The 21,336-nt window shown below is 32.6% G+C and overlaps 1 protein-coding gene across 1 annotated transcript in view; it reads left to right on the top strand.

The window, feature by feature from the left end:
* Positions 1 to 9,253: 9,253 nt before the first annotated feature.
* The window catches only part of LOC113398692 (furin-like protease 2), a 66,262-nt gene continuing 54,179 nt past the window's right edge, over positions 9,254 to 21,336 (top strand). The window contains exon 1 of the mRNA XM_026637556.2: positions 9,254 to 9,531. Coding sequence (XP_026493341.2) covers positions 9,391 to 9,531 — 141 coding nt within the window. The 5' untranslated portion in view covers positions 9,254 to 9,390. The remainder of the gene's footprint in view (positions 9,532 to 21,336) is intronic.

The following is a 21,336-nucleotide window of genomic DNA, read 5'->3' as shown; positions in this document are numbered from 1 at the left end:
CAAAATACTCTGCAATCGTTCGTAATAGTAATATGAGTATTCCAAATAAACACTATATTATTAAATTAGATCCGAGATGGCCCCGTGGTTAGAACGCGTGCATCTTAACCGATGATTACGGGTTCACAACCAGGCAAGCACCACTGAATTTTCATGTGCGTAATTTGTGTTTATAATTCATTTCGTGCTCGGCGGTGAAGGAAAACATCGTGAGGAAATCTGCATGTGTCTAATTTCAACGAAATTCTGCCACATGTGTATCCACCAACCCGCATTGGAACAGCGTGGTGGAAACCTTCTCCTCAAAGGGACAGGAGGCCTTAGCCCAGCAGTGGGAAATTTACAGTTAATGTTAATGTATTAAATTACCAATGATTGATATATATATATAAAAATACAAAGTCATTTCACTTCAAACAGTAACGAAGTAACAAAAAATATTATCTAATGAAACCATCAAAGCAACTTCATATATTCGATAATGACTGGTATTCAGACTAACAATACATTTTCTTCTGCTAAAGCCGACCATTCAAGGAGGTGCCTTATTCAAGATCTCGGAATAAAACTTGAAAGGCTCTATCGCAATTCATTATAATACCATTCAGATAGAGCTATTGTGAATCCGATCCATTATATTCACATTTACCTTAAATCTGATCGGTAACAATGGATTTGTCGAATTTTAATTAAATTACATTGCAATAAGACGTTTCCTCATTCTAAATAGACAACGACGTTTGAACCATACGTTTCTTTAGAATTAATTCCGACTAAATTTAAAAATGTATAAAGGAATATGGGAATTAAAAAAAAAAAAAGTATGTAAAACTTTTTTGTTCAACAATGTTTTGTCACTGCAATGTACGGTACCCGTTATCAGCACCAGCTAGATGTCCGAAAATCCACAATAGCGCGATTTTTAATCTCGCACAACCACTCTGTGGAACCAGCTTTCGCCGGCGGTTTTTTCGAACCGATGCGACTTGGGAAACTTCAAGATAAGAGCGTACTCATTCCTTGGCCGCCCTGCAACGCACCTGGGAAGCCCCCCGTCGTTGCAGATGTCCATGGGCGGGGGTAATAACTTTCCATCAGGTGAGCTTCCTGCTCGTTTTCCACCGATAACATAAAAAAAAGAGATACATGAGGCAATTATTATATTGAAAGTGTATGCGAAGCTACTTATAAGAAACGGCTACACTTAAAAATTAAAAATACACGCACTTTTAAAAAAACTAGTGAAACATTTCGCCAATAATATTAAGTAAAAATAAAATCTACTTCATGCACTAAATAGGTTTTATGTTCAATAATCAATTAAAAATAATAATAAATTAATAGGCAATTGAAAAAATTGTTTCATAAAAGTATGTAACAATAATATCTAAATATACTCTTTGATTTACACTTATTCAAATTTTTAATTAATATACCATAACATAGACAAATTTAATTTTCGAACGCAATAAAGATGTAAAACATATAAATTTAATTGATTATAATAAGTGAGGTCCTATTTAATTTTATCTGTATGGACAGCTGTATGCCATAGCATGAAAAAAAAATGTTACTACAAGCCTCGAAATTGTTCTCCTATTGAAATAGTTTATATTAAAGGTTCATAAAAAACATTGTCCAATGGTTTTTCCTGTACATTTGAAGTAGTTGTAACCCCCAGGCCAATAACCCTGCGTGGTTTGAACCTTAGGGCACGATTTATTGCATTTTATAAAATTTTAATAAGTATCAATAAAAAAGGGATGTATGGATCTTCGTTTAAGAGTATTTTCAAATCATTTTACTATAATAGATTATTTTAAAGTTAGGCTGTTTTGTTTCTAACAACAATACAGTCTAGTATATTAGTAAGTATTAGTTATTGAACATTGATAAAATAAAAAGCTCTTTCTAAAAAGTTGTTTACGAACGATTTGTTTATGTAATATAGTCACATTCAAGTTAATTAATTAAGAAATACGTAAATAATTAATTCTGTACTAAGACAGACAGTCAGTCTGTCCGTTGCTCTTTCACGGCCAAACCAATGAACCCAATTTCATGAAATTTGATTTGAAGCATGCTTGAATTCCAAGGAAGGACATAGGCTATTTTAAAAACTGATGGCCAACTCCTTTTTTTTGTTTTGCGAGGAGGAAATGCATTTACGCATGCCGCCCGGTCGGGGGACCGAGACGGGTATGTGCGACTCAACCGGGGCCTAATGCCCCGTGCCAGGGCCTAATGCCCTGTCCTACCCAATAAAACCATCCTCGGGTTTCCACCATGCCGCCGAGTGGTGAGGCAACGGGATCGCCAATGGCACGCAACCGCGGCCCCACCAGCGGCAGCCGCCGTGAGGCAGCTGAATACATGGAACGCGCGCCTAGTGCGCGCATTCCTCTTCATCCTACATGTCGGAATGTGACGAACTCCCCCGAGTCCGCCACTGGAGGCTGGGTGTCAACGAAGCTGCCGTCCTGCGGCGGGTAAGATGGTTGGATCCGCTGCTGATCACCGGTGTAAAACACCTGGGAGGCTCGAGTAGCGAGCCCTCCCACTCCCTCCTAGCTAACGAGGCCACTCACATGGTCCGCCCCGCCTAACCAGAGACGTACCAGGAGCAGCCCCGCGGTATCCCTACGCGCCAGTCTTAGCCGTGGCCGACGAGCAAGCTCAAGCCGGCCCCGTTGCCCAGGGTACACCACGAGGAGGTGACTGACATGTACCCCAATGACGGCCAACCCCTAAACTAGCGTAGCCGCATGCGACAACTAATAATATATATAATTATATACATAAATATTACATAACAAACATATTTTAATGCTTATCTTAAGATAATGTTTCGGCAATTATTGTAATACATGTATAAATATGTATGTGTCTCGGTAATTGTGTTAGCTAATAAATTTCTAAGCCGAGAGCGACTACCTTAATATGAAGAGACAAAAGCCGTCTTATTCAAATATAATTATGTCACCTGGGAACGCTATGCAATTGAAGTGAACCGGGTGACATAAACGTTGATTATATTATCCATCTCAACATTAAGATAACAAATTGCTTAAAGATTATATAAACACGAATTAAATTCAAATTATTCTGATATAAAGTCATATATAAATCCTATCTCATATTAAAAATTGACGTTCGTATATCTTATTGAGATTAATAGATCTCGCCACCTTTTGACTGTCCATAAGGTTGGCACATATATTTATTTATTCATAGAGAAGGTTGTTGTAGTGTCCACTTTAAAGCTACTCGTCACTAGATGGCACCACAGCATATCAAATACTATCCTGTTCTACAAGTCTCAGTTATTAACTGCCTTTAAATATTCTAATGGTAACTAGCAACTACAACTCAGGATAAGTTTTATATTGTCAACGATAGTAGAATTGGTTAATTGAAAAGCCACTTGTTTAGACAGATGGGCCTCAAGTTTCAGAAACAAATCGTTTTATGCGTTTCCAAATTAAAATGATTTTTATTTTTATATGTTTTATTTTAAGCAGCCTGTTTTCATCATTAGTAAAGTTATTTATTTATTAATATCTGTTATAATAACGTGTACAATAATATAGAATTATAAACGAACCGTTATATGACTGATATGACATAACAAAGATATATAATCGTTAATTTCTTGTATAAATCACGTATTGAAAGGCGGTAATTACATTCAAGAATAATAAAAATTGTTCTCAAAACTTGTACAATTAAAATACGGAAGTTGGGGAATTGCCTCCTTTTGAAAGAGGAGAGACAGGAGGCCTCTGACAAAAAGTCATTTACATACTTGTATTTTTAAGAGGTATTGTTTTATGTGAAGTGTGTTTATCTTTTGTTACTCCGCGGTGATACCGTGAAAAGAAGGAAGACAAAACATGTATAATATTACAACCCGTTGTGATGTTACCAAAATCCAATTGGGATTAAACCTCGAAATATGATTTTATTGGAACAACTTTGCGCAGACACGACAACGTTAGAAATAATAGAGTACTACATGGATAAGTCAGTCAGCCCAGACTGACTGAGTTTTCGATAAAACATCCCAATGAATATTATTCAAACCTCTCGGTCTCAGAGTGTAAGCGAGACAGAAAATATAAAAAAAAAGCCCAATAAGTTCGAGATAAATCTAGAAAGTTATCTGGAACTCATAAAAACTTCTATCTATGAAATCGTTGGAGATAGTTACTTGCTTCCGCAATCTCATTTTGAACGATATCTTTCTCACTATTAAGTTTAAAAATGAATTTTCCACATTTCCCTCGAAAGATCGCTTTTAAATTCACTACTTTAAAATATTTATTCGAGTAAATGCATCTAGAAGGAGGCCGCAAAACCATTTTTAAATTTGAACTTAGTTTTTTCGAGTTCAAGTGTCTTATTTGTTTTTCAACTCCAAGTTTAGAGTTTGAATTGCATGGGAAGCTAAAACTCACCTTGTATCTGATCTTTTGAATAAAGTTTCAAAGTGTTTATACAACAGTATCGTATTGTTACTTTTTTGTTTTACCGCTCTGTTATGATATGTAGTTAGCTATTCATATTATACGATACGAAACAATAAAAATAAGTTAAATTTTTATAACATAAGAAGGCGGACACCCTAACGAACCCTAACTTATGGTAAGTGGTCATCCCTATCAAAATACATTGGCCATTTACTAACAACCTTGGCAATTAAGATTTTAAGTCCCTGTAGTTGTGCCTGCAGTGACACTGGCTCATAGACTCTTCTAAATTGGTAAGACTTTTGATGATGATGATGGGTGGATTACTCAGTCAGGCTTGCATTAAGCTCTACCACCGAGTCGACAATGAAAACAATACAAATTAAATTATTTTTTCAAGCAAGGCAATTTTATTGTTTTAAGCAATATTTTACAGTATTTTTAAGTTTTTCACTCGAAAATTTTACAATTACAGCACGGAGTATGAACACGAACGTTGACTGAGTTTGCATTCCCGTGCTCATCTCACAACGCTAGCTTCTGATTTACGAGAGAGGAATGAAAAAATGCACTTGACATATACTTGTGAATTAATATTTTTCGCGTATTTGATTAGTTTTCTTTGAGAAAGGTCGCCGTGGACCAAATCAGCCAGATATGTAATAAAATGGATAGAAAAAATATTAGTTCTCAGTTGCGATTGCGTTCAACTAATTAGTTGGAATACGTCATATTAAGAGTACATTTATTATTAATCCCGTAAATGTCACTAAAATTCTCGTAGCAATCGGCGACGTCGCGACTTTATAAATAGCGCCATCTAGTGAATTGTTTCGAACTTATTTGTATTGTATTCATGTACAAGTCTTTCTAAGGTCGACATATTGTTCTTAATGTCAAATGTTAATTTTGCTTTAAAGATAAATTATATTATTGTGAAAATTTGATCAAGGTTTTGCCGAAATGGCCCAATGGTTGATCGTGAATTTCATTCGAAGATCAGGGGTTTTAACTTAGAAGCAACACTACATTTTTATGTGTTTTTTTTAGCATTAGCAGCCTGTAAATTTCCCACTGCTGGGCTAAGGCCTCCTCTCCCTTTGAGGAGAAGGCTTGGAGCATATTCCACCACGCTGCTCCAATGCGGGTTGGTGGAATACACATGTGGCAGAATTTCGTTGAAATTAGACACATGCAGGTTTCCTCACGATGTTTTCCTTCACCGCCGAGCACGAGATGAATTATAAACACAAATTAAGCACACGAAAATTCAGTGGTGCCTGCCTGGGTTTGAACCCGAAATCATCGGTTAAGATGCTCGCGTTCTAACCACTGGGCCATCATTTTTTTAAATATAATGAGAGTGAAAAAAAAACGTTATAAATTTAACAGAACATAATATCTTTTTAATTAGTAATTTCACTTGCTTATTCGATTCTAATTAATACTCCTCCATTTTATTCATAAATTCAACTAATTATTTTAAATATTCGTTATTTTAAGCAAATTTTATATTGCTATGATATGCTAGTGTTTGAATTACTTGGTTGTAGAGTGTGCTGAAAGCCGGTCTTGTTAGCCAACCAATTATCGCATATTCAAGCTAAACAGCAATACTTAGTTTAGTTTTTTACCTGGTAGGGTTTTGTGCAAGTCCGTCTGGGTAGGTAGCACCCACTCATCAGATATTCTACCGCCAAACAGCATTACTCTGTGTTGTTGTGTTTGAAAGGTGAGAGGTAAGGGATCGTTAGTAATACTTAAAGATCTGTAAACGGTGTTTACTTATCATTTGGTGGCACATTTGTCCAAAAAAACATGAAGGTTAATGTAAAGTAAATTGAAAAAATTAAACTATTTCTCACTACTCACGTCATATTTCACCGTATAATCGATTTCGGTCTCATCTCATTTCATCTACTTAGGTAAAATAATGCTGATAGAGATATTAGTTAGTTTTTAATTATTTTTTTTATTAAACGTTTTGAATTCTTAATAAAGTCCACTCGTACTTACTCGTAGTGTACCGTTCACTGAAACCAGCGATCATGATGATGAACAATCAGTAGAATATAAAGAACTACATTTTCTTATAAGATTGCTTTCAAAAATCGTTCGTTTCGTATACAGATATTATTGTCTAATTAAGGTTTACAATATTTATTAAGATATTTCATCTTTTATTACCTAGTATCTGTAAGTCGTACGCCATTCGTTCCAGATCTGTAAGCTGAAGCCAAAGTCGCTTTTGAGTTAGGCATCGTAGAACATCTATTGGGGAAAACATCGATGGATTTCATACTTTATAAAGAACATAATTTATTTGATATATAATATATTTTATAGTATGGGAAATGGGCAACATTATGGTAAGTAGTCATCGGACTCATAAAAATTAGCGCTGTTTGGCGGTAGAATATCTAATATGTTGGTGGTTCAACCAACTCAGACGGGCTTGCAAACAACCCTACCACGAAGTACAGGAAAAACTAACAATTCCATTGAGAAAATCATTAGTTACATTTTTCCATTTGACATGCATATCAATTGAATCTATACTAACTGCATACTTCTATATCATATTTAGCCTATTCCAAAAACAAGAGGACATACGACATTCAAATGGAAAACATTGTTTTGATATCGAATTAACATAATATCATTGGTCGAAGCTTGAATGATTAATCTATGATATTTATTATGGATTTACGAATAAAACGCGTTTTGGACGACGATTAAACTGTTATCGAATTTTGGAAGTAAATTTAAAGTGAATATAAGTACTTAAGTGCAATAGTGATGTTTTGTGAATAAAGATATACTAATCAAGAAATAGCTGAGCAATTAGCAAATTGCTTGAAATACGTGCATCTAAGATCTTTTTATTGTTAATTTTATTTTCGTTCGGAATAGGATTTGAGTTTTATATCCAGTAATAAGAATTATTATTATTGAAAACAAGGTTTATTTTTAATGAAATTTGAATTTCTTGACATTCTCAGATTTTTTTTATTTATTAATGACAAGTCATTACGGAGAGCAGACGAACCAACGACAATTGGTCACTATATACAGTAGTACTATAAGAAATAAAAACTAAATCTCATAGCACCAGTAACATAATCTAACGTTTTACGTTACGACTGTAATTACACTGGCTAACTCACATATCAAACCGTAGCACAGCAATACTAAGTATCTGTACCTAAACAGGCTTACGTAAAGCCCTATAACCGGCGAAAAAGCTTAAGACTCATAAAAACCCAGTAAAGCGCGGTCTTATCATTAAGCAATGATCTCTTATAAATACCCAGACTGATTTTATTACTATATGTTTGATATCTAATCATTTAAACACAGTTTAACTATCATAATCATCAAATTGGTAAAGAAGGCATTATATTATATTTATATTCAAATAAATTTGTATTATTCAATACAAGATGATAAAAAAGCTTAGAGTTAATACTTGTTGACTTCCAGGCAGGATATGTTACATACATATATAATATAACTAACATGACTGTATTTTTAAATGTCGAAAAAGAGTAACTACTGAATTTCTTGCCGGTTCTCCTTCGGTAGAATCTACATGTTTCTATCGAATATCCGAATCGGTGGTAGCTTCACTTAATATAGTTTGTTAAATGACGATTCAAAAGTTCTTGTAAAAGCCTACTTGAATAAAGTATATTTTGATTTTGATAACATAAACTTTGTTTCAAAAATAGTATTTTAAGGCGTAATATTAGTAAAATAGAACACAGTGGAACACAGTGGTTAGAACACGTAAATAATAAACAAAAAAAAATTAACCAAAGATTACGGATTCAAATAATAGTAATCGACGTTTACTTATGCTTTAATTGGGTTTTTAATTTATCTCATGGAAACTTAAATGTATCGGATGGAAATAATTATCATTTGTATTTCACCAACAAACATTGGTGCAGTGTTAGATTTTTTTTTTATGATATCGGTAGGCGGACGAGCAAATGGGCCACCTGATGGTAAGTGGTCACCACCGCCCATAGACAATGGCGTTGTAAGAAATATTAACCATTTCTTACATCACCAATGCGCCACCAACCTTGGGAACTAAGATGTTACGTCCCTAGTGCCTGTAGTTACACTGGCTTTACCCTTCAAACCGGAACACAAAAATACTGAGTACTGCTGTTTGGCGATAGAAAAACTAATGAGTGGGTGGTACCTACCCAGACGGGCTTGCACAAAGCTCTACCACCAAGTAATAAACTCCAAACCTTCTCCACAAAAAGGATAGTAGGCCTTAGCCGAACGGTGAAACATACAGGTTGTACCTACGTTACCGAATAGGCAGAGTGTTGACATTAAACTGAAATATAGATTGATATATTTTTTTTTAAGAATAAAACTAATTAGATATATTAATTTAAAGCCATTCTATAAAGAACATGTAGTTTTCGATAATTGGACAATATATAGGCCGCAAAATTAAGTGAAAAGCACAGGTTTCTTTCGAAACCCTCGGGCATATATCCTTTGGGCACAGTAAGAGTACTACCAATTCCGTGAATTGCATTGCGAGACCATCGAGACTGTTATTATGATTAAATTTGAATTAATTACATTACGAATCACGACTTAATAACAGACAGACAAGTGTATGTACTTAAACTAATTAACTATGTGAGTCAATTGATGTCAAATACAATACACAAGTGGGCTAAAGAAAGGGCGCGAATTATAGCGCATGCGTCAACTAAATAGAGGAAAGACAACCAGTCACGCGGTTTCAGTCTCCTCGTGAACACAACCCTGGTCGGACGTATCAATGTCTAGGGGATAAACAACGCGAGTGTAAATTAAAAAAAAAAAATTACGTAATGAATGTCGATATAAGAGTTCAAAAGCGATAATGCAATGAGCGACGTGCGTTATGCCACCTATTTACTTGATCGTGTTATTGACAGTGCTGGACTTGTGTGTGCCACTGTACCACGATCAGTTTGCACTGCTCGTACCAGATGGACGTGCAGATCAACTGGCCCATAGACATGGCTTTATCAATCATGGGCAGGTAAGGTGTTAAGTAAGATTTTTTAATACATTTCCACATACTTATTGTCAAATTTTCGCGTAGTGAACTACTTAAACCAAACTATTAAACAATAATACTTAAGGTACTAAAAACATTCGATAAGATAGAAATAATTAAATATTAGTTGTGAAATTAATACTTTAAAACTTAAAACAAAATCTAAATTTTCCTCGTTTGGTCAAAATGTATACATTTTATTAATTTCGAATTGGTACAATTATGACGGAGTAACTTTGGAACGAAATAATTTAGATAATTATTCTTAAATATTGATTGCAAAAAAATATAAAATACAATTTTCGTTCTTCACGTATAAAATTGATTCATACTGAGAAACATTAGAATTTCAAATACCACTGCATTACAAATTGGTAGCTTCGCGTAGTACTAACGACGACTACAAAAAAAAAAATGCCCGTAAAAGTCTTTTATTCCCTTGAAAATAATTTCAAGATTCCCCGTTTCGTATTTCGTATTCAATACTATAAAATGTTTCCATTAGTCTCTGTAACGAAATACTACCGTGAATATATTGAAAAAATAAATTACATTAAATAATTTTATTCTGAGTTTGATAAGTTCTAAGTGAATATTATATCAATATTACAAATAACTTTTCGTCGCTTGAACGTAATTATATAAAGTGAAAATTGAATATACAACAAATTACAATTACGCAATTTTTTTGCGAAGACATGAAAAGATTGAATTCTCATAATCACAAATTCTTATTCTTTGACAAGTTTACGAAATGCTGAATTAATTTAGTTTAAGAATCATTATAACGATATTGTGAAATATATAACATTGTATACAATTAAGTTTATTATAAACATAAAATATTAAAAGTGTAATATTTAACATAGAAAAATAATCCAGTCGATTTCAAAGACAATAATTTAGTCTCAAAAGAATATACTTCATTTAAATCTTTCAAGAACTTAATTATATTTTTACGAGATAACTTAAACTTACAGCTTTAATTAATCTAACGAGAAAAACCAACAAAGAACTCAGTGGTTAACTTAAAAAAATAAACTAAAAATTGTGCGTGTGTTTATACGTTTCTCTATATTGAACAAGCGCCCAAATGACAAGACCGATGATAATAAAATTTGTTACATCACGTCCATTAAATCGTGGGCTATATTGCACATCTTGTTGTTGTTTATTTTTAAATTTAATAAAGATAATATTTTTGACGTTAAATAAATATCTAGAGAAACAAACGAATAACAGTTATAATTATATTTAAAAAAGGAAACTCAATGAAATATTTTTATTAATGAAAATATTTAAAGAATAACACGAAGTAAACGAACGCATTGAAGATGTTAAGTAATATTACCGAATATTTTAATATTCTACGAATACAAAAATAAGAATAGGCTATATGAAATTTGATGACAATATAATTCAAGGAATGAACATTAACATTACTAAAATAACATATGTTATTATTTTGGAAATTGAATTATTTATTTACAAGAGCTCGTTCTAACTAAAAGAATAAATTGCACGTAGTAATTGAGCTAAGCTTTGCTAGAATTTCGTTTCATTCGTGGAAACTTCTTGAAATAGACAATAGACAGAATTATCAAGTCTGAATAATGATTATGTATATATAAAATATAATTACTAAATCTAATTCTGGTAAGTATTCATATTTGTCTTTCATTATAAAGTATGAAGTCGGTATTATTAACTTTGACGTTTTTGCTTATTAAACACAAAGTTAAATGTTAAATTTATATGTATAGTTTCAGGGATAAGTAACGACTGAGTAATTTCAAAACTTTTATTCTAATATTTAAATTATTTCATCATCTAAGAATTGCCTCAAGTGCCAGCAAAATTTTATTACTGTTAGAAGTTTGATTATGATTCGAACTCCTTTTCTACAATATCCACTGAATTAAAATTTTACAGCTCGCCTTTTCTTATTAGATTTAAAAAAGGAACGTTTTTTTTTTTTTTCTATCTGACTCGAAGGAAAGTTTACGGCTCCTTACTTTGCGCGTTTTTCGTTTAATTTTAACTTGTATAGGGTTATTATGTTATCGGGTGTTTGTGTGTATGTTCATATAGAGATATTTATATAGAGCAACAACAAACTTCAAAATTACAACGCCAGTCTTTTCACATCACGGAAATAGACATACAAGTAGTCGATTAAACTAAATTCGTTAGATTATTTAGCGATTGTGCTAAAGCCTTTATAGGGTTCGGTACCCATGCTCATACTAAGCTTACATCGTTTGTACGTCTTTCGACCACAGGGCCCGTTATTACGGCTTACAGTATACTATTGAAATATTCACAGTGAAAGTGTAACTATATCGTAGCTACTAATAAAATAAAATTCTATAAACAAAATAACCTCGTATCAAAATATTAATATTGTTTTTTTAATTTCGATAACCTCAATTTAAAAAGCTAAAATTTACGCAGCGTTAATTTTTTATAGAAGTGCATTAGTCGTTCCTTGCAATTTGGTCTGTTAGTTGTCGTAATTTCTGTCATTCAAATTGCATTTAAATTTCAAGGCTTTTGTGAAATTATATGATAAACAGATAGGCAGATTTACTTATAAATTTATAATATTGCTACTAATACTCTATAAAACAATTAAAAAAAATGTTAACTAAAAATCGGTTCATAGAAAATACTGGCCATTGTGATGGGAAAATCGTTTTCACATAAAGCGTTTAGACAGATGTAATGCCTCGAACATTTCACATATATTGTTATATTTAAGTAACGTTTATGAGGTTTTATGGGATTTTACAACTGAATATTTCTATTTTTAAAAATTGAAATAATGTTTGTAACCTTTTATTTTATTTTTAAAATTTAATTTATACTGAAGATAAACACAATGAAAGGATAACGATTCGAAAAAGATTTAACATAACCACTTTTATGATATTAATTTTATACTTCCATTGAAATAAAAATACATAAACCGTAGGGAATAAAGTCACATTAGTTTTGGACTGCGTTCACTTATCCCTGTGGGAAATTTCGATGCATACAGTAATGTCTTAGTAATTCTAGATTTTACGCATACTATTAAATGTACTTAAAGCAATACGCACACATGGAAATAATATGTATGTTGTGTGAATACGCGTTAAGTACAGACAGAAAAATATGTTGAAATTTTAAATTTATAATAATGAAACCTCCGGTTGTAATATTATTTAAGATGATTTGATATTATTTTTTTGATGACCTCCGTGGTCGAGTTGTGTGTACATCGGTTTTCATGGGTACGCCACTCCGAGATCCCAGGTTCGATTCCCGGCTGAGTCGATGTAGAAAAAATTCATTAGTTTTCTATATTGTCTTGGGTCTGGGTGTTTGTTGTACCGTCGTTACTTCTGATTTTCCATAACACAAGTGCGTTAGCTACTTACATTGGGATCAAAGTAATGTATGTGATGTTGTCCAATATTTATTTATTTATTTATTTATTTATTTATTTATTTTAGATGTGTAGGTCAGAATTTAGTTCGACCTAAGATTTGACTCTTAAATTGTTTATATTATGTTTTATAACGGTGCTTGAGTTCTTTGTCTTGAATATCTTGGATATTATCTTGGAATTATGACATTTATTTGAAAATAATTTCTGAGATTTTCATATTATATAATAATTCAGATCATAAATAGATGACAATTATCTCTAAAGTTAAGAATAAAAGTATAATTGTTACTTTCTGTCATAAGTAATTTGACCTTCGAGAGAAGAAGACAGAGCATTACTGCTTGCTGCAGAGCAACCTTATTACAAACGAGTAAAGGACGCAAATATTAAGTTCATATACAATTAGAAAATCCAAACCCATTCTGTTTTTGAATTTATGCATTTATAATCCTGGTATGAAAAGGCGTGGTTAACGTTGCCATTAAATGCGTTAAAGAAATATATCATATATAATGCCACTGCAAATTCTGCCACACGACGACCAGCAATCCGCACCGAAGCAGCGTACTGGGTTAAGCTCTAAGCCTCCTTAACAATGCAATAGATTATGACTGTGAGACATATACGGGTAGTCAGCATTTACTGTATTAATCTAAAAGATTATTAATATTAGTTATTTTAAGCAAATAAATAAAAGTAACACATCTTCTTTATACGACTATATACGGTTATAAAAAAATAATGAAATTGTTTTTACTTGTGCTATATTGTAAAATATTTAAAAGCGTCTGACAAAGTGATGAAGTATAATAAAAGTAACCAAAATAAGACATAATAGGTCAACGACCTGAACATATTTTTCAGTTTTCAGAGAGTATTGTGCTAACAATATATTGTCTTAGTAATCGTTTATAAATATTTACGAAAGGCATTTCTATATAATAACTATTTTTATTCCAACACACTGATAAACTGAACAATTTAAACTAGGTTCATAATATAAGAATCAATGTAGTTTTATATTAATGAAATGAAATTTTTCATTAGTCTTTTTTTCGAGTAATTAAGCTATCAGAACTTACTCATAACTAGTTTCACCAAGAATTCAAATCCATACAATTTTCCCGAGGTGAAAAATACTCATCAACGATCTCTATTGAAAAAATAACGTTGATTAGTTGCTCTTTTGCCGCGTGCCAAGAGAATAATCCAAGAAAACTCATATAGCATATTAATAAACTTTTTTTTTTTTTTTTATTATAATTGGTGTAGGGTTACTGGCAAAGGGCTACCTGATAGTAAGTAATCTCCACAGGTCGTATATATTAGTATTGTTACAATCAATGGGCCTTCAACCTTGAGAACTAAGATACTATGTCCCTTGTGTCTGTAATTACACAACGTCACTCGCAATAAATGTTAAGTATGCTGAGTGGCAATTATGATATGTAGGTGGTACCTACAGACTTGCAAAGCCGTCCCAATAAAATGAAATTTATAATTTAAAAAAGAAATAATGTTTAATGGCTCAACTTAAAATCTCGAAATCAGCGGTCTTATATGATAGACACTAAACACTAACATCTCATCAAAATGCATCTTTTCGTTATGAAACTTTCAACTCAATAATCTCTCACAGTATTATTAATTATATCCGTTTATTTTTCCGAACAAAAAAATACTCTTGACCACTTTCTAAGTCACAAATTACCTTTAGGAAAATAACATATATTCCTCATATAAGCGATTTAATCAAATATTTATTAAAGGGATGTAGGTTTTTTTAAAGAGCCGAGTCAAGAGTAACACTATATCTGTCTCTTTTTTTGTTTACCTCGAAATAGAGACAGAGATAGTTACTCAAATTTTAATCTTTATCGTTAAATTTTACAAAATTAAAGTATTATGACCTAATAGATCACTCATATTTTATTATCAAATTCAAGTCGCTGTAGTCGGAGAAATTTATTGGCTGCGTATCGAGATCTTCGAAAACTACTCTCAATTTGTAACTTTACCCCAGAGGGATGAATATTTGAGAATGACAGATAGCCTACTCGTATCATATCGTCTGGATGCTGTAGGATTTTCCAAGAAATAACAATAAACTTGTAAAGCTAATATATTTATTTATGAAAATATCTAATTTATATCTATCTAAATATTAAATTGATATATCTTATTATATTTATATCTTGAGTTATGGTCTCCGTAAAAAGTTATATTAAAGACTCTATTATCTAAACCTAAAAGGTACTCTCATCTAGTCTGACTAACTAAGACTGTAGTCAATAAAAATGCTTAAATAAAAAAAATGTATATAGTATGTATATGTCTGTAATGTTAATGAATTATCTTATATACATTATTTTCGCAAACATTTAAAAAGAAAGTCATAAAAACATAACGCGCGCTCTTTTACGTCAAATAAAGTTGTATTGTAAAAGTTTTTGTATTATTATAATTCAGCAAAGCGTTCAGTACTTAAACTGTGTTTTATGTTTAGTAGTTTAAAATGTTTTCTTTATTACACAATTGAGCAAAGGTCTCCTTAAGAGAATCTTTCATAGAGCGATTCGGTGGGTCCTGATGTGTCCTGGACCATTTTGATTCTCATTGATACTATTTTTTTTTACAAACCCTGTCCTTTATTTTAAACATTCGTTAAATAAAAATACAGCCCATTTCTATGACATGCTAATATTTGAATGACTCGGTAGAAAGGTTTTGTTCCAGCCAATCTGGGTAGCTACCTCCCACTTATCAGATATTCTACCGCCAATCAGTAATATTTTGTATTATGTTTGGTTGTATTCCGGCTTGAAGGGTGTGTGGTGTTGAAGTATTTATTATTAATATATTCATAACTTATTAATAAAATTCATTTATATATACTTCATGAGATTAAACATTAACTCTACCTATCCGGGTCAGTAAGCTAGCAATAAATAAATGACCGTTCGTTCCATTTTGGAATAAATTAACCGTCGTTTAAAACAAGGTTAAACTAGCGTGTACCTTCCGAATCACTTGGCTGGAAGTCTGACTAATTCTAGAGATAACATGCACCGTTCTCTAGTTATAGACACTAGACAGCATTATATCACGGCCGGTAAAGATATAGAGTTTCCTGAAGCGACTCTATAAAATGTCTTACATAACTACGATGAAGTTGAGAACTGGTCACATATAAATGACTCATTGAAAGTTCTTCTGTCGATAAAATTCTCGTTGATCAGGACTCGTTGGTCCAATCACAACATAGTTGTGATTTTTATGGTTGATTCTTTTATCTTTTTATTGCACGCTGTAAGTAACCCAGTATATTGAATAAGCTATGAAATCGGATTTTTACTTTGATTAGAATTTAATGATGCACTAGCTTTCGTTCAAGGTTTATAGTGAGTTTCTGATTAAATTGCAACGTTGACGTAATTTCGTAACATGTTCATAAAAATATTCATGTTCCATAATATCACTGGCTCTCCATGTTTCCATGGTTGCGGTAAAACAATCACTTAAACTAGAAGCCATTTAATAATTGTGTAAAATTTGTTCTATATTTATAATTAATTAATGATTATTAATCAACTCTTTATCGATTTGCATGCGATTCTACCTAAAAATCTTTTGATAATTTTAGACAGTGATTTTTTTCGCATAAAATAAGACCTTCTTCTTTGAACATATCTGTGCTTTGAGTACATATGAAAATGAGAGTTTTACAGCTTGCACGGTTTTTCGGGTACAAACAGTTCCAGTGTGTTTTGTGGTAAGGTTTATTTATTGATAGAAGAATAAAGGCTCTTGCAACCATTGACGAACTCTCTGCAGAGCATAGCAGAGACATAATGGACTGTAGTAATTCATCTCGTGCTCGGCGGTGAAGGAAAACATAGCGAGGAAACCTGCATGTGTCTAATTTCAACAAATTCTGCCACATGTGCATTCCACCACTGGAGCAGCGTGGTGGAATATGCTCCAAACCTTCCCCTGAAAGGAAGATGAGGCCTTAGCCCAGCAATGGGAAATTTACAGGCTGCTAATGTAGCTTCCAATATAAAGTCATTAAATGCGTCATTTCAAGTTACTTGAATATAATTCTAACCGTAACGTTCCTCTAACTGAATAATTCATTCTCAAGCTAAACAAGTTTTTTTGACGAAAACGAATACCAATTTTTTTTTTGTAATAAGAAACTTGTTATTATAGCCTAGTTCTGAAGTTCCCGGTTTTTACGCAAATTGACTGCCAACTCGGATGCATCGTGGATTTTGTTCTACAACTTTTTCTTTGAAGGAAAAGTTCATTCATATTCATTCCGAAAATGTGAGTTAGCTATCTGGTGAATGTTGTAAAATTCCATTCGTTCTTTTTTTGAATAAATTATTTTTTTAATTATTAAAATGGTAAATGGTAGTAACCATTATTATCTATATATGTGCTTGTGCTATATATATATACATATATGTGCTTTGTGTAAGGCAAACTGGGTACGACTGATTATTTTTATCCAACCGCCAACCATCAATATTTTGTAGTGTATCCTGGTTGTTTTTGGTTGGCTGAAATTGAGCCGTTGTAAATAAAGGCAAGACCACATTTAGAACCACTCGTTACGCCGTCCCATGGCGGTGGAAATGACTTATAATTTTAACAGTGTGACTGATTAAAGCAGATAATTGTGCTAATAAATAAAATACATTCATTGCTTGCTTGATGTAATGTCCGTTTGTTTAACAATTTCATATCGACCGTTTAGCTTGTTTACAATTCCTTGTATAGTAAAGGTACACGAAGAAATGACCCAGTGGATAGTGGCCGAGGATATTTAACAAATATCACAAGTATAGGTTAACTCAATCACGAAGATGCGGCCCTATACGTTAAATTATCTGCTTGCATTTTATGCTGTATTTAATCATACACTAGTGGGTCTGCCGCGAAACATAATTCAACATATTTTTAGGAATTTCAAAACTTATGCTATCTTATGTTTTGATTTAATTTCATTGTAAACAGACGACGACTGTTCGCACGTTTGACATTTGTTTTTTTTATATAGTCATAGCACCAATCTCTACCCGGCCTTTCCACTTTCTAAAATTAATTATTTTTTAAATCGTAACAATTTACTAAATTGCAATCATGATTTTTTTTTTAATTTTGAACATCTACGGCTGGAGCTCTTCAAAATGAGACCATAACCGATCTTCTCAGTGCAGCTATCCCATAATCACTGGGACAAAAATCAATATATGACAAGATTAGTCATATCACGCACACTATGGCATCTTGTAAGAACGAACGTCAATCATATTAACGCGCGCAGACAATTTAGCGTGAAGGGGTGCGGCTTAGTTAGCAAATAGATCTATACTAATTTAAAATTATGTCCATTGTTAATATATTCGTATTAACAATGTTAATACGAATATATCACGGAACAATGTTTGATGAACTTTTACTAGATGTGCTTCCAAAGTCAAACTCAGAAATCTTTTTCAATATAGAAGTGTTAAACATGCTTATTGATAGCCGAAAATCTATCACTGGTTCGGAAATTAAAACCTCGGATCTGAGAAGAATCTGTGAAAGAAACTAAGCGGGATTTTCACAATTATTGATTTTTTACAATACCTATAAACATAGTTTCGTTATTTGAAAAAGTCTGGAGGCGATCATTTGATTCCCAAGGCGTGCAATCAACTAAGAAGTTATTAGTGTCGTAATATCCAGCACACGAACGCTCTTTAACGATTCTTTTAAATTTTTCAATTGAAATTTTTTTCTGGGATCCTGTTGTAAAACCGTATGTATACATTGCCACACAAAAGAGTCACTAACCCTGTGTAATCGGGTACTTGGCATAACAAGTTTACGCTTTTACGTTTCAACCTACCAATGCAAAATCGGCACTGAAGCAACTGAGCTCCAAGCTTCCTTCCTTTGTGAAGAAGAGGCCCTCACCAAGCATTCAGACTTTATATTTCACATTACACATTTATACATCGAAATATATAAAAAGAAGACGAACGCTAAAACAATATTCCGTAAAACAATAACAGAAATAACATTATCAAACACAGCTCGTAAGTTCTTTACAAAAATCACGCAACAAATAAGTATTTTATTTCACTATTGATTATAACGTCTCGTCTCGTATGTTTCAATACATTAATGCTCGTACATTGACTTTGACTCGTATTCCTAGTATTGAAAATAAGGTGCCAATTAACTCATGTGTACGATGCTTTGCGTGTTTAAACGCCTGCGATACCTACATTAATACGTATGTACAGCAACAATATACAGTAGCTATATCATTACACTTACAATTACGGAACGGCGTCGCACTCAACACAGTTCCGTAATTTGAAATAAGTAACCAGTAATCTTTTATTATTTATTTATATGCCACATTACTTGGTGGTAGGGCTTTGTGCACGTCGGTATGGGTAGGTGCCATCCACTGATCAGATATTCTGCCGCCAAACAGCAGTACTCAGTATTGCTGTGTTCCGGTTTGAACGGTGAGCGAGCCAGTGTAACTACGGGCACAAGGGACATAACATCTTAGTTCCCAATGTTGGTGACGTATTGGTGATGTAAGGAATGGTTAATATTTCTTACAGCGCCATTGTCTATGGGCGGTGGTGATACACTTACCATCAGATGGCGCATGTGCTCGTCCACCTACCGATACCATAAAAAAAAAATCTATTATCGTGCTTTCAGGTAAGACCGACTCGTATAACGCGACGGTAAACGGCACGTTCTTCCCATTTATCACGTTTCTATAATAAAATACTACAGATATTTTTAACTTTAACGATTCATATTTATTTTTTATTAATAACTTGTACATTAATAAATATAGTTTATATAACTATATTATTCAACATAAGACTATATAGATGATAACAAAGCATGGAGTTAATAATTGTTGACTTTCAGACAGGATATATTAAATATAATTGTTGTTGGGAGTGAGTAACTACTGAGTTTCTTGCCGCTTCTCGGTAGAATCTACATTAAGTACAAGTGACAGCTTTACTTTTAATATAGTTCTGTAAAATGAAGATTTAAACATTTAAATCGTATAATTAATTTATAATTTGATTTTATTCCGTCATGGCCCCCTCCCCTAGCCCGTTCTTCTACCATTGCGCGTGCGCGGCACGAACATACATATACAAACATAATTATACTCCGTTGTTTATTAATTATAATAATAAAAAAATGTATTTATTATATTAACGTAACAATATTTCTATTCCTATTATTCCATATTTATCAATTATTATTTTTTTAATTTTATATCTGCCGGGCGTTCCACAGTGGTCACATTTACACGCCTGCCCGAAAAAGGAGTGTGCCACATGTGCTTTAAAAAACTTGAGTTTCTTTTGTCTACTATATCTTTTAAATGCCTGAACAGATATTGGTGTATGGGATATCGTTAGAATTCTTACAACATGAGTCTTCAATCACTGGTTATCAATTCGTTCAATCAATCATTTAGTCTTTTTTTTTAGGGTAAAACTATCAGTATTTTAGATAGATTCTTGTAGATTCTATGACTGTTATAATAATACATAATAATAATTAATACGGAGACAAAACAATTATAGTCAAAACAAAATAATGGATGATGTTTTAATTTATTTTTATTTATATAAACCTTAAAATCATTTTTTCTTTTATTCGGTTAAATACTTTGTTTAGTCTGTGATATTATTTTCTATTATTGAATTTCGTTAAAGGTTATAATTGGAAAAGTGGTTTGTTGTGTTACTGACATTATATCTTTAATAATTATTATTATGATATTTGATATTGATAAAATGAAAATAATATTAAATAAGTATTATTTGTGTAGTATATTTCCTTCATCTAGTTAGTCAGGTGCAGATCTGATAACGAACATTTTCAATTTATATTAGATATTAAAAGATGAGATATTCCTCACCAACTACCAAACCATCCAATAGTACATAAATCCAAGTACAACGGACAGTTGTGAGTGTTAAATTCTTCGGCGGTTTTCATTATTTCATATTTTTGTCTGGGTTAAAGTTAACAGCCTGTCAACGTCCAGCTGTGGTTTTGAAGCTTACTCCACCCCACTGCTCCAATGCGGGTTGGTTTCACGCAGATTCTCATCAACCACGTGCAGGTTGTGACGATGTTTTCCTTCACCGCCGAGCACGAGATGAATTTTAAATACAAATTAGCACATAGATTCAGTTATGCTTGTTCGGGGCATGGACTCAGAATCATCAATGCGAAAAATAAAATCGTATATCCACTGTATGACACGGGGGACAAACTGATAAAAAAACACATAAAAA

This window comes from Vanessa tameamea, chromosome 14 (genome assembly GCF_037043105.1).
Source record: "Vanessa tameamea isolate UH-Manoa-2023 chromosome 14, ilVanTame1 primary haplotype, whole genome shotgun sequence".
Lineage (NCBI taxonomy): Eukaryota > Metazoa > Arthropoda > Insecta > Lepidoptera > Nymphalidae > Vanessa > Vanessa tameamea.
Note: the sequence above shows the minus strand (reverse complement) of the source record. Positions and strands in the feature narration are given on the sequence as shown.